The 15,098-nt window shown below is 46.5% G+C and overlaps 1 protein-coding gene across 1 annotated transcript; it reads left to right on the forward strand.

The window, feature by feature from the left end:
* The first annotated feature begins 843 nt into the window (after positions 1-843).
* Snf8 (SNF8 subunit of ESCRT-II) lies at positions 844-13,051 on the forward strand. The gene is made up of 8 exons (XM_051158377.1): positions 844-980; positions 1,259-1,309; positions 4,976-5,114; positions 6,218-6,322; positions 7,553-7,625; positions 9,677-9,818; positions 10,642-10,716; positions 12,840-13,051. The coding sequence occupies exons 1-8, from the start codon at positions 927-929 to the stop codon at positions 12,975-12,977; spliced, it is 777 nt and encodes a 258-aa protein (XP_051014334.1). The 5' UTR covers positions 844-926; the 3' UTR covers positions 12,978-13,051.
* The last annotated feature ends 2,047 nt before the right edge of the window (positions 13,052-15,098 follow it).

The raw sequence follows: 15,098 nt of genomic DNA on the forward strand, positions 1-15,098 counted from the left end.
CTGTGTAGCCTTGGCCATCCTGGACTCACTTTGTAGACCAGGCTGGCCTTGAAATCACAGCGATCCACCTGCCTCTGCCTCCCGAGTGCTGGGATTAAAGGCGTGCGCCACCACGCCCAGCGTGGACCTGAGTTCTAAGGCAGCCTGGACTACAGAGCGAATTCAGGACACCCCCTCCCGCCCCAAACAAACAAACAAACCATAACAATTTGAATTTGAGTCAGATTGCCTGACTCATAACTAAATTCTATTCCTTGCAGTTAAGTATTTTAAAGGCAGATTCCCATCGCGTGTGAAATACAATATCAACTCATGAATTTGAGGGTTTTTAAATAAGTGTAGATCAAGGCAAGTTGTGCAGTGCGTGGCACAGAACCATCAGAGTGCTGCTTTTTCTTCTATGATTTAGTTTTATTATTGGCTTTTGATCACGATGACACCCTCAGCTGGGCGTGGTGGCATATGCATTTAATCCCAACATTCGGAGGTAGAGGCAGGAGATGTGTAAATTTGATGCCAGCTTGGCTTCGATAGTGATTTCCAGGCCAGCCAAGGATATATAGTGAGATCCTGTCTGGAAAAAAAAATGGCACCTTCCATGGCCAACACAGCGCTTGGTGATGTCCCAGAAGCAGCAGAACACCAGGCGCCCACCTTGGTGGGATGCATGGGGATATACAATAGGGAACGAGGTTCCCGCCTTCTATGCCCTTTGGGCTCCGTGGAACGTGGCCCCCAGCAAAGGCGGGGCAGGGACCCCCGCAAGACACTCTTAGGCTGGTCACAGGAAGTGAATCGGGAAGCTTCTTCCGGCGCGTTCGGATGACGCAGGGCATCGGGCTTCCGGGTTGGGAGCCGGCTTCAGAACCTGGGACGCGGAGAGCTGGGGTCCGAGCGCCGAGGCGGCCCGCGGGCCCGGGGCGGGGATGCACCGGCGCGGGGTGGGAGCCGGCGCCATCGCCAAGAAGAAACTCGCCGAGGTGAGCGGAAAGGAAGCCGGGCCGAAGCCTGTTCTGCCCGCGAGACACCGAATTCTCCCGGAGCCGAGTTCTCTCTTTCCCCAAATCGCCTCCTAACAATCCGTAGAAGGGAGTCTTCTGCGGAGCCCGGGAATGAATGCATTGGGGTGTCAGGAGGCCTCCTGTTAAATCACTATTTAAGACGGATCCTTGCCGTTTCGTACTAAAGCTGTGTGTGGCTGCACCATGGGAGCCTTAGCGCTCACTGTCTCAACTCACGCCCTTCTTTTGTCTGACAGGCCAAGTATAAGGAGCGAGGGACTGTCTTGGCCGAGGACCAGCTGGCGCAGGTGAGTGATTGTAAGGCCCTAAACAGGAAGGGAGATGGAACAGGACTGGCCAATATACTTTGGGTGATATAGGTTGTCTATCCAGATTTTGTTTTAGGGAGATTTGCTAATAATAGCTAAGTTTTTGAGTGATTAGACTTCTGCATACCCCCTTCCCTTTTTATTTTACCTGATTATTGTCTCTTTTTTTTTTTTTTTTTTTTGGTTATTTTTTTTTTTGAGAGGTATAGGTAAAATTTATTATTGACACACCAGAAGTCCCAATTATTGATGTGTCAGGTTCCCTAAGCACTCGGGAGGCGAAGGACCTTTTTTGGTTATTTTTAAAAGATTGTGTCTCTCTTTGCTGCCCAGGCCGGGCTCCCAGCTTGTGAGTCTCCAGTCTCAGTCTTCTGAGTAGCATATGCCTCCTCTTTTACTTTCATGGCCATGTTCAATTCGCATTACAATTCCGTGTCAGCCTGAATTGAAAAAAAAAAAAAATCCTGAGGCAGAGGCAGGCGGATCGCTGTGAGTTTGAGGCCAGCCTGGTCTACAAGTGAGTCTAGTACAGCCAGGGGCTACACAGAGAAACTATGTCTCGGGGAAAAAAAAATCAGCCCACCCTGGTGGCGCATGCCTTGTTGGAGGCCAGCCTAGTCTACAAAACCAGTTCAGGATAACCAAAGGTACACAGAAACCCTGTCTTGAAAAAACAAACAAACAAACAAACAAACAGACAAACAAAAACATTCAAGGGCTGGAGAGATAACTCAGAGTTAAGAGCACTGGTTGCTCTCCCAGAGGTCCCGAGTTCAATTCCAAGCAATTACATGGTGCCTTATAACCATCCAAACTGAGATCTGGTGCCCTCTTCTGGTCTGCACGTGTACATGTAGGCAGAACACTGTACATGATAAGTAAATCTTGAAAAAAAAAATTCGGTGAGCTAGGGATGTACCTCAGAGGTAGAGTGTTTACCTTACATGCACAAGTACCTGAAGGCCATTCTTTTTTTTTTTATTTTTTTTTTTATTTTTTTATTAATTTATTCTTGTTACATCTCAATGTTTATCCCATCCCTTGTATCCTCCCATTCCTCCCCCCCCCATTTTCCCATTATTCCCCTCCCCTATGACTGTTCCTGAGGGGGATTACGTCCCCCTATATATTCTCATAGGGTATCAAGTCTCTTCTTGGTTACTTGCTGTCCTTCCTCTGAGTGCCACCAGGTCTCCCCCTCCAGGGGACATGGTCAAATGTGAGGCACCAGAGTACGTGAGAAAGTCGTATCAGTGAAGGCCATTCTTAGCACAGCAAACATTTAAACAAAATTTCTTTAAAAATCAGAATGGTAACTTCTCCTAAGAATACCGACATTTGGCAGGGCAGTGGCAGTGGTGGCACACGCCTTTAATCCCAGCATTGAGGAGGCAGAGGCAGGTGGATCTCTGAGTTCGAGGCCAGCCTGGTTTACACAGTGAGTTCCAGGACAGCCAGGGCTACGCAGAGAAACCCTGTCTCAATAAACAAAAAAGAATACTGATGTATGTTTGGTAATAATATTGCAGTGGAACAGCATAGCATTAGGAAAGCACAAGCCAGTGAAATTCATGAGCATATCTAAAAGAAGTTATGGCCCGAGCATAGTGGTGTATGCCTTTAATCCCAGCAGTTGGGAGGCAGAGGCATGCTGTGAGTTCAAGGCCAGCCTGGTCCATATGTGAGTCTAGGACAGCCAAGGATAAACAGAGAAACCCTGTCTCGAAAACAAACAAACAAAAGAAGTTGAAACAAAAAGTAAAAACATTAATATTACATGAGATATTTTGAAATGATAATTTTAGTCATAAGATTTTAATAATAAGAATGGCATTGTTTAAGGTTGAACCATCTGCTGGGAAAGTGCCTTTTTTGAAATTCTGTTTTATTTGCCTTTTTAAGACATAATCTCTATGTAGTCCTGGCAGTCCTGGAACTCACAGCAATCCTCCTGCCTCTGCCTCCCAAGTGTTGGGATTAAAGCCATGTGCCACCAAGCCAGGCTATTTTTTTTTTTCTTCTTTTCTTTTTTTTGAGTGAGGGTCTTACTGTATATCACTGGTTTGGAATTAGCTGTGTTGAACGGGCAGACCTTGAAGTAGCCTATCCACTTGCCTCTGCCTCCCAAGTGCTGGATTAAAGAAATATAACATTCACACCCTTTATTACATTGTTTGTGGTGCTTTGTATGAAACCCAGGGTGTGGCATATGCTGAGTGTGTGTCCCATCACCCAGCTGTGCCTCAACTTACAGCTTTTCTTTTAAATATCACACACTAATGAACACAGGCCTGACTTGGGGCACCTGTCCGTCATGGCAACGGGGAACGCACAGGAGGCAGGATGAGGGATGGATGGCTCCAGATCCCTCTTCTCTCACATTACCTGTTTGTGAACGTCTTGGCCTTGACCAGATCCTTACACCTCCTCACCCTCCCAAATGCTTAATCCCATTTCCCAGCTAGATTACGCTTTTTGTTTATTTTCTTTTTCTTTTCTTTTCTTTTCTTCTCCTTCCTTCCTTGTTTTCTTTCTTTTTTTCTGAGCAGGGTTTCTTTGTGCAACAGAGCCCTAGCTGTCCTGGACTCACTTTGTAGACCAGGCTGGCCTTGAACTCACTGAGGTCTACCTGCCTCTGCCTCTGAGTGCTTGGAGTAAAAGAGTGCGCCACCACTGCCTGGCTGATTATACTGTTAAGAAGCACTTACGTAGGGAATGGAGAGATGGCTCATCAGCTAAGAGTGCTTGTAAGTGCCTATAACTCCAGGTCTAGGAAATCCAAAACCGTATAACCTTCTCAGGCTCAGGCGGTGCACATACATACACTCCGACATGCACACAGAAGATAAATAAATATTAAAAGATAAGTAAATAGCCAGGCGTGGTGGCGCACCTTTAATCCCAGCACTCAGGAGGCAGAGGCAGGCCTGTGAGTTTGAGGCCAGCCTGGTCTACAGAGCGAGTTCCAGGATAGCCAGTGCTTCACAGAGAAACCCTGTCTCAAAAAATAAAAAACAAAACAAAAGGAAAAAAAATCTCCAAATGTGTTATACTTGCCTTTGGGCCGCATTGTGCTGCGCCATACCATTTCCTCATCTGGAGTTGTCCCCTGGGAGGCACAAGATTTAAAGTTCAGCTGTGTGCAGTGGCACACACCTTTAATCCCAGCACTTGGGAGGCAGAGTTCGAGGCCAGCCTGGTCTACAAAGTGAGTCCAGGACAGTCAAGGCTACATAGAGAAACCCTGTCTCAAAAGCCAAAAAAACCAAAACAAACATAAAAAAACCCTGTCTCGAAAAACCAACCCCGCCCCCAAGAATCCCAAATTCATAATGTAATGACAGATTTGAAGGAAGCAGGTTCCTTTTTTTGTTATATTTGTTTGTGTGTAGTGTGTGGCTAATGCCACAATACATGTGAGAAGGCCAGAGGACAACTTCAGGAACTGCTTCTCTCCTCCCGCCATGTGTAGCCCCGGGATAAACACAGGTGTCAGGCTTGACAGCAAGCGCCTTTACCGCCTGAGCCATCTCAGTAGCCAGAGACTGGTTAGTTTAGATTTTTCCCTTCCACTGGGCAGGGGACCTGTCTTTAGCCTCTGATTACACTTAGGTTGCTCTAGTCTCCCCTTGTTTTTCTTAACAGATGTCAAAACAGTTGGACATGTTCAAGACGAACCTAGAAGAATTTGCGAGCAAGCACAAGCAAGAGATCCGGAAGAGCCCCGAGTTCCGAGTACAGTTCCAAGACATGTGCGCCGCCATTGGGGTGGACCCTCTGGCTTGTAAGGAGTTGTCTGTGGGGTCTGGTGTCCTCGGAAGACCCGTGTCCTCATCACTTCTGCAGGGATCTCTAGATGGGCCTGCAGGGAAGTGTGGGGGCTGTGTGTTCAGAGGACACTTAGGTGGACGGTGTGGAAGGGGGAGAGCCTGGAGTGCCCGCTGCAGGCAGCATCTTTCCTTGACCAATCTGTACAACCTTTTTCTTTTATTAGAAAAAGAAAAGTATTTTAAAGATAGATTTTTAGCCAGGCGGTGGTGGCGCATGCCTTTAATCCCAGCACTCGGGAGGCAGAGGCAAGGTGGATCAGTGTGAGTTTGAGGCCAGCCTGGTCTACACAGCGAGTCCAGGACAGCCAAGGATATACAGAGAAACCCTGTTTCGAAAAAGAAAGAAACAAACAAAACCAATAAATAAATAAAATAAAGATTAAAAAAATATTTTTAATTATGTGTGTGTGTTGGTGTGTATGTGTGTGTGTTGGTGTGTATGTGTGTGTGTTGGTGTGTATGTGTGTGTGTTGGTGTGTATGTGTGTGTGTTGGTGTGTGTGTGAGGTATGACGCGCAGGTGAGCACAGGTGCCCTTGGCGGCCAGAGGGCTGCAGTTATAGGCTATTGCAAGCTGCCCGCGTAGGTGTTGGAAATGGAACTTGGGCCTCTGGAAGAGCAAGAAATGCTCTTAACTGCTGAGCCACCTAAAGAGAAGCCCCATAAAGACAGAAGTGTTTTGTCTTTGTTTTCTTCAGATAGGGTCTCACTGTGTACACCAGGCTGATGTCTAATTCATAGAGATCTGCTCACTTCTGTCTCTCTATTTCTAGGATTAAATCTAGGATTGGTTTGGGTTTTTTTTTTTTTGTGTGTGTGTTTTGTTTTGTTTTTTTGAGACAAGGTTTCTCTGTATAGCCTTGTCTGTCCTGGAATTCACTCTGTAGACCAGGCTGGATCCGCTACCTGGATCACAGAGATCCACCTGCCTCTGCCTCCCCAGTGCTGGGAATAAAGGTGTGTGCCACCATGCCTGGCTTAAATAAAAATCTTAAGAAAGAAAGAAGAAAATGGATTAAAATGAATGAATAATACAGCTTTTATTTTTCTGTCTTCAGCTGGAAAAGGGTTTTGGTCTGAGATGCTGGGCGTTGGGGACTTCTATTATGAGCTGGGTGTCCAGATCATTGAAGTGTGCCTGGCCCTAAAACATCGCAACGGAGGTAAGGGGACTTGGGGCTTGTAGACTGGGCTTTATATGTAGTTTTCTTATTTTCTTTTCTAAAGTTTTATAGCTTGCAGGCCTGCAAGGTTTTGAGACATACCTGGGCTGTTTCATGTGGTTGAACCCTTGTCTGGTCTCCATAGCCAAGGTTAAATAATACAGAGGTAGGAGGTTGGTCTGACACTCTGGTGTACAGTGGTCTGGATTAAAATGTTCTCATTGTAACTGTAAGCAGACCTGCGGACCTGACCCAACTCTCTGAAGTGTAGTGAGGCCAGCTGAGCCATTAAGTGCCCAGATTTATGACTTTAAAATTGATCATCTGGGGCCTGTGAGATGACACAGTTGTACAAATGTTTGCTGTGCAAGCCTGATTACATGGGTTTGATCCCTGTGACTCACATAAAGGTGCAAGAAGAGAGCTGCCTCCACAGACATTTTTTCTGATCTCCATATGCGCATGGCGCCATATCTCCACATGCATCCCACACATCTGACAGACACTCACAGTAATAATAAACACAGTTTTAAAAACTTAAAAAAAATTTTGCTGCTTGCCAAGGGACACACCTGTCATTTCATTACAAGTAGCTCAGGCAGAATCATGAATTGGAGGCCAGCCTGGGCTATACAGGAAGGGGTCAGCCTGGGCTATACAGGAAGGGGTAAGGCTACATACATGAGGTACATAGTGACCCTAGAGCTCAAGAAAACAGAACCAGGTGTGGTACAGTAGAGCCCTCATCCCACACGCTCAGGAGGCAGAGGCAGGCAGGTCTCCGTGGTCTCCGGGTGGACCAGGGCTATATAGTCCAAGACTCTGTCTCAAAAAAGTTCAGTCACTCTCACTGCATAGTTGGAGGCCTACCTGGCAGAGACCTTGTCTCAAAGAAACCAACAGGACAATCAAATTGACCGTCTGGTAGAGCCATCTTTTTGTTGTTTTGAGACAGGGTCTGGCTGTGTAGCTCACTTTGGCCTGCACCTCGGTCTGCCTCCGGGACCAGGGAGGCCAGGGGTAAACCAACATGCCTGTTTTCAGATTTTCCTGGGCCTCCCCCATTGCAAGGCCTAGCAAGGGCTCAGGGCTCGTTCTCCGTGGTCTGACCTGTTATGCTAGGAGATCTGGAGGGACTAGGGTGACTTCTGTCCCGTGTCGTAGGCTGGACTCCAGGGGTTGTAGCCGTGTAGGTAATGTTTTCACTCTCTTTCTGTCCCTCTCTGACAGGTCTGATAACTCTGGAGGAGCTACATCAGCAGGTGTTGAAAGGAAGGGGCAAGTTTGCTCAGGATGTCAGCCAGTAGGTCCTGCTTCCAGCCCCTGCTTCCAGCATTAAGGGATTAAAAAAAAAAAAAAAAAAAAAAAAAAAAAAAAAAAAAAAAGACAAGGTCTCAGCCAAGCAGTGGTGACACGTGCTTTTAATCCAAGCATTTGGGCGGCAGAGGCAGGCGCATCTCTGTAAGTTCGAGGCCAGCCTGGTCTACAGAGTGAGTTCCAGGGTCTCTGGGTAGCCCAGGCGCAGTGGAACCTCACTTTGGAGTTCAAGAGTGGTCTTGAATTCACAATCATCCACCCACCTATACCCCTTTTAAGTTTTATGTGTATGGAGAGTTTTGCCTGCATGTATGTCTGTATACTATGTGTGTGCAGTGCCCATATAAGCCATAAATGCCTTCTATTGTCTGGAACTGGAGTTTTCGTTGTGAGTTGCCATGTGGGAGCTGGGACTCAAACCTAGGTCCTCTGAAAGAGCTGCCAGGGCTCTTAATCAATGAGCCGCCTCTCCAACACCACCACCTTTTGAGTGTGGGGACAGGCATGGTCAACGCCTGGCTAGAAAGAATACTTTAAAAATCATTTAGGGGCCTGGAGAGATGGCTCAGTGGTTAAGAGCGCCGCCTGCTCTTCCAAAGGTCCTGAGTTCAATTCCCAGCAACCACATGGTGGCTTATAGCCATCTGTAATGTGATATGGCGCCCCCTTCTGGCTTGCAGGAGCACATGCAAGCAGAGCATTGTATACATAATAATAAATAAATAAATCTTTAAAAAAAATCATTTAGAATACTTTAAAAATCATATAGCAAGCTGGGGGTGCTGGTACACACCTGTAATTCCAGCACTCTGGGAAGCAGAGGCCAGCTTGGTCTACAAAGTGAGTCCAGGATAGCCAAGGCTACACAGAGAAACCTTGTCTTGAAAAACAAAAACCTGAGTTCAAGTCCCAGCAACCACATGGCAGCTCACAACTATCTATAATGAGATCTGGTGCCCTCTTCTGGTGTGCAGGTGTACATGCAAGCAGAACATTATATAAAGAAATAAATGTATAAATCTTAAAACAAAACAAAAAAAAAGAAAAATCATATAGCATTCTTTTTTCCTAGTCCTCTAATGCCTAGACTAGCTTTAGAATCATTCTTTTTCTTTTTGGTTTTGTAGATAGTGATCTGCCAGCCTCTGTCTCTCTGAGTGTTGGGATTAAAGGCCTGTGCCCCATGCTGGACTCTTAGAACCATACTTAGTCTGTATGATAAAATACATTCCTTTTTCCTGTTTTGGTGGTATGGATCAAACCTAGGTCCTTATACTATGAACTATGATGTCCCTGGCCCTATAAAACCTTTTTTTTTTTTTTGAGACAGGATCTTACTATGTAGAACAGGCTGGTCTCAAACTCATAGAACTCCCATCTGCCTCTGCCTTAGCAGTATTAAGATTAAAGGTGTGTGCCATCATATCTGGCACATGTTAAACTTTTTAATGTGTTGAGATTATTTGTTGTCAAGTTGACTAGAGCAGGCACCTAAAGACTGGGGACCAAGGTGAAGGTCAGTTGACAGGGCATAAGTTGGCTGAGTTGACCCATCTGTGTTGAGGAAAAAAAAAAAAAAGCTATTTTAGATGTAGCTCCCAAGAGACCAACCTCAAATGACATAATGCAAATCAGGACTATTGAAAAGAAAGCAGTGACAGAAGAGGCTGCTAGCTATGCTCTGTGCATCAGTTTCTCAGGAGAGAGAGGAGCTAGTATATTCCAACAGCTTTGAGTCAGCTCCTGGAAGGCACTGGAAGGGCATTCAGACCATTGACGTCCTTTCCCTGCCGGGGCATGAACCTCCTGTATGTGCTGGCTGTGTGGGATCTGCATGTGTTCTGTGGGTTCAGTTGTCAACTATAATCAGAAAACAGCAGTAATCAGCTGCCGCCCCTTTAATAATGGACAAGCACTCTCTTGTTTGCTGTAGTTCACAATACAGCCTGTTGGCTCTTCGGTTGCTGTTCTACTTAACATTTCTGAGTGTCAGGCCTGATTTGCCAAGGGTCTTTAAGCTGCATTTGCTCACTTCAGAGACGACCTGATCAGGGCCATCAAGAAGCTGAAAGCACTGGGCACTGGCTTCGGCATCATCCCCGTGGGCGGCACTTACCTCATTCAGTCAGTTCCAGCTGAGCTCAATATGGATCACACCGTTGTGCTGCAGCTGGCCGAGGTAGGGTGTGCCTTGCAGAGTGCTGAGGGCCAGGGACAGCCTGGGCTGGAGTCAGGAGCAGATTCTACCTGTCTGTTGCTCAGGCCTTCTGTGAAGACTGTCTTAGCGATGAACTACTCAAGCCTGTGCTCAGTCAGCAGACATTTATTGAACAGCTACAGGGCAAAGAACCTCCCTGGGCTCTGGGACCGAGGCTGCTGCAGGCCCTGTTCCCGAGGAGCTTAGTCTAGTCAGGTAGACAGACATACAGACAACTACATTTCCTGGGGCAGGCCCTCTACTGTCTTAAAAGTGATTTGTGGGTTCCTCACAAATGTAAGCCTTTTATTTGTCATCCCCTTGGCCTAGTTTCTCAGCATGCCTGAGCATAGACATCCTGCATCGTCCTCATCTCCATGACATATGGAAGATATGTTCATTTTTCTTTTGTTTTTTGCTTTTTCGAGACATGGTTTCTCTATGAAGCCCTAGTTGTCTAGGACTCGATTTGTAGACCAGGCTGGCCTCGAATTCACAGTGATCCGCCTGCCTCTGCCTCCCGTGCTGGGATTAAAGGTGTGCACCACCACACCCAGCATGCTCACTTTTCTTAATTCTGTGACATAAAACAAAACTAGATAAGCGGTGGCCTTTCTGTGTTGGAGGATGGGTAGGGTGAGGTGGTGCAGTGGCTTTGAATTTCTTTCACGTTCTTTTTCTACATGCTCAGGCTTGTTGAAGGGCAGCCTGGCCACATGTATGTCCTGCTTCTGGGCAGGCGCTGGACTGCAGGGAATGAACACTCTGAGCTGATTCAGTTCCTGTTTATTCTTCCTTTCTCCAGAAAAATGGGTACGTGACTGTCAGTGAAATCAAAGCCAGTCTTAAATGGGAGACGGAGCGAGCGCGGCAAGTGCTGGTATGTGACAGATGGCGGCCCTGGGGTCAGAGGCAGCCTTGCTTTGTTCCTCTAATCTTGAAACCTGCTACTTGACTACTAGCAGGTGTAGGCACTACTTTTTAAATTTTTAAAAATTTTAATTTAGATTACATCTTTTCTTTTTTAAAAATTTATTATGTCTACAGTGCTCTGCCTGCATGTACACCTGCATGCCAGAATAGGACATTAGATCACATTATAGATGGTTGTGAGCCACCACGTGGGAATTGAACTGGGAATTGCACTCAGGACCTGTAGAGGAGCAGTCAGTGCCCTTAACCTCTGAGCCATCTCTCCAGCCCCTTTTCAGTTTTTCAAGACAGGGTTTCTCTTGTAGTTCTAGCTTTCCTAGACTTGCTTTGTAGCCGAGGCTCACAAAGATCCACCTGCCTCCTGAGTGCTGGGATTAAAGGTGTATACCACCACACCCGGCTAAGCACTACTTTTTGTTTTTAATAGGAGAGAAAGGTTAGAAGGGACAGGGAACATAGACCTCTTTAGACTTAGTTCCAGTGGGTTAGCGTCATTGGTTCTTTGGGAAAATGCCAATCTCAGTCATCAGGATTATCAGCAAACGTTAAATGCAGCAGGATGAACAGCCTTCTTCCTCCTCCGTCTGTCTGCTTTGAAGCCCTGCTTTCTCGCTCTGGTATTTATATTCTCCCTGAGTCCTCAGAATTCCATTAATTCCAGCTGACACAGACCACACCCCTCCCTGAGCCACACAAGGCAACTACCAGCTGTGGATAAACTAAGGCAGTCCCATATCCCATACTTAGGATTAAAACAAAAACATGTTTACATAACTGAGGTGGTTTTTGTTTTGTTTTCTCAAGACAGGGTTTCTCTGTGTAGCCTTGGCTGTCCTGAACTCATTTTGTAGAGCAGGCTGACTTTGAATTCACAGCGATCCTCCTGCCTCTGCCTGCCAAGTGCTGGGATTACAGGTGTGTGTCACCACGCCCGGCTATAACTGAGGTTTTTTTGTTGTTGTTGTTGTTTTTTTAAGATTTCTTTATTTATTATGTATACAGTATCCTGCCTGCAAGCCAGAAGAGGACACCAGATCTCATTATAGATGGTTGTGAGCCACCATGTGGTTGCTGGGAATTGAACTCATGACCTTTGGAAGAGCAGTTGGTGCTCTTAACCTCTGAGCCATCTCTCCAGCCCCCTTTTTTTAGTTTTTCAAGACAGGGTTTCTCTGTGTAGCCTTGGCTGTCCTTTACTCGCTTTGTAGATCAGGCTGGCCTCTAATGCACAGCAATCCGCCTGTCTCTGCCTCCTGAGTGCTGAGATTAAGGCGTGTGCCACCACGCCTGGCTATAACAGTTTTTTAAAGAAACCAAAACTTCCAATGCACATCTCTGCCAGGAAATCTGAGAAGGCAGAACCTCCTAAAGCCAACTTCCAACCCTGATATGCACAAGGCTACTGAGGTACCAGTGGCACCCACTAGCTCTCCTGGACACATGGAACCTGGAGCTGTTTTTCAGGGACATGACAGTAATATATAGTTTGCACTTGAAATATTAGTACAGAGCCAAGGAAATTGGTAACCACTGAAAATTATCTGTAATTACAGACTGTGTTATATGGTGCTTATACAAACTTATTCTAGTTTCTACACCTGGGCTTGGAAGATGGAACAGATGAAGGAACATTGTTTCAGTACCCTGTCCTTACTGCAGCCATTCTTTGCGCTTCTATCTATAAAATGGGAGAACATAACGTGTCTAACCCTGGATGGCCACAGCTTACCTTAGGAACTGAGTTGGTTGTAGTTTAAGTAAGGTCCTTCCCATTTGCTCCCTGCTAATGACCTCGAAGCCTCCAGGACACTTGATCTCCATTTTGCTCTGGGAAGCTGGAGAGAGCAGCAGCGACTCTAACACCATATAGCATGTGCTGCTGGAGCCCTGCCCTCTTCCCAGTCTCCCGGTGTCCTGCAGCTGGACAAGTTAGAACACTGGGTGTCATTCACGTCTTGACCAAAGTCAAGCACCATCCCTGTTTGGGTATGTGAACAATGAAGGCACATGTAGGCTGTCTGGAAACTTCTGACCTCCCTGCTCTCACACCAGTCCTCTTCCCTCCTCCAGGAACACCTGCTGAAGGAAGGACTAGCCTGGTTGGATCTGCAGGCGCCAGGGGAGGCCCACTACTGGCTGCCAGCTCTCTTCACAGATCTCTACTCCCAGGAGATATCAGCTGAGGAGGCCAAAGAAGCCTTCCCTTGACTGAGTGTGGAGGGACACAGCAGCAAGCCGCAAGGGGCCTGTGAATAAAACTGAACAGTTTTGTTTATAAAAAAGTTCATTCCAAGTCTTCTTTGTTCCTCCAGTATTTATTTTTGGTTTTTTGAGACAGGGTTCCTCTGTGTAGCCTTGGCTGTCCTGGACTCACTCTGTAGACCAGGCTGGCCTCGAACTCACAGTGATCCACCTGCCTCTGCCTCCCTGAGTGCTGGGGTTACAGGTGGGTGTTACCATACCTGGCTCCCCAATATTGTTTAAAAGTGCTGTCACATTTCATCTGTTTTGGAGGAAGCCTCATCTACCCAGTAAGGATAACCTGAGGAAGAGAAAGCAGCAAGCACATAAAATGACTAGGACACAGCATCTACAAATTCAGAGTTGGTGCAAGATGCAGTCTCATGGCTAGCCTTTAATACAGCTGTGAGACAAATTGCCATCCACTGATGCAAACCTCTTTTTCATTGTTTTCCACCCTAGCTGACCTAGGCTCTCATAGTAAGTCACTCCGATTTACCCTCCTGTGTCTTCTGTAGAGGTTTTAGATTAAGAGACTGAACTGTGTGAAACTCAAATCTGGTGTTTAGAGGAAAGCAAGCAGTACAGTTCATTGGGAAGTCAACCCTCCAAGTGAACAATCTGTTCACATTCCTCACTAGCTCCCATCCTGTAGACTCAAGGTAGGGAATTACTAATTGTACTCTTGTTACATACAGCCCCCACTCGTCCTGTGGTTGAATTGTTATTTGGTTTATAGGGTACTGAATGCCAGAGGCCACTGGTTTAGGCTGTGCCAAGTCTAAAGCCAGGCTGTACTGGCCCCAGCACCCACTTTTCCCTCTCACAGGCTGGGCAGAACATAATGTACATTGCCTGTTGCCTGCACTTGTGATCAACCAAGAGGAAAAGCCTTCCCTTAGAAAGAAGCAAGATTCTTTTAATCCTCAGCACTTGGGAGGCAGACGGATTGCTGTGAGTTCAAGGCCAGCCTGGTTTACAAAAGCAAGTCCAGGATAGCCAGGCTGTTATGCAGAGAAACCGTGCCTCAAAAAAAACCTTAAGAAAAAAAAAAAAAAAAAAAAAAAAAAAAAAAAAAAAAAAAAAAAAAAAAAAAAAAAAAAAAAGCAAGATTCTCACAGCATGTAAATGAGATGGTAATAGAGAAGAGGCACGGATTTATAGCCCAGTCTTCCAGGACCTAAATGTCAAATGTTAAGTATCTGGACACTGAAGCACAGTGGCTTCTCTAGAGACCTGCTCACAGGACATGGTCACTCCCACCCAGCCTTGAAAGCTACTTTTGAATCTGCTCAGGGCTGGCTGTTCTTTCACTGACTGCTGAGGGCACAGCACACAGAGAGCAACTCCATTTCCAAATGATGTAAAATTAGCCACAAATAGTTCTACATACGCTTCAGTGCTCAGCTTCCAGAAAGCTGAGGACCTCCCTCCTGTTAAGTGTTTTGCCCAGGTGAACTGCAGCTAGCAATGATTCCATGTTGTCTTTACACAAACCCTCCCACACCCACAGGCGCTTCCTCCTTCTGCCAAAACAAACTTTATTGCACCAAAAAGGAAAAAAAGAAAACTTCATTTATGTACAGTCAGATATAAAGACATCTCTTTGACTCCTGTGCATATATTTCCTCAACTTAGGATTAGGGCATAAAAGTCAGGCTGCTATGCCAGCCATGCTCTGCCCCATGGCAGGGCCAAGGAGAAGATTGTCACTTGAAGTGGGAACACTTAAATGGATGACAGACAACACTGGACCCACAGACCAAAGGCATTCTTCTCGGCCCTGGACTAGCTCTGGGAATGAAGAGGGAAATGCAAGTAGGGCCCCTTCTCAAACTTCCACATCTGACCAGCCTCCAGGAAGCCAAAACAAAACTTCTACTCCCCAAGTGAACCTTCCCTGTCCAGTTCTCTGCTTTCTGCCCTCCCAAGAGGTCCCTCTTTGTGCCCTATCTTCTCCCTGTCTCTCCAAGGGAGTCCCATGATCCACAAGGCAGAGACCTTTATAGCAGCGGGCAGGGCAGGCAGGTCTCTTTGTTCCTCAGGGCTAGACACTGACCAGGAGGCCTGCTCGTGTGGACCACCAAC

Source organism: Acomys russatus, chromosome 16, assembly GCF_903995435.1.
Source record: "Acomys russatus chromosome 16, mAcoRus1.1, whole genome shotgun sequence".
NCBI lineage: Eukaryota > Metazoa > Chordata > Mammalia > Rodentia > Muridae > Acomys > Acomys russatus.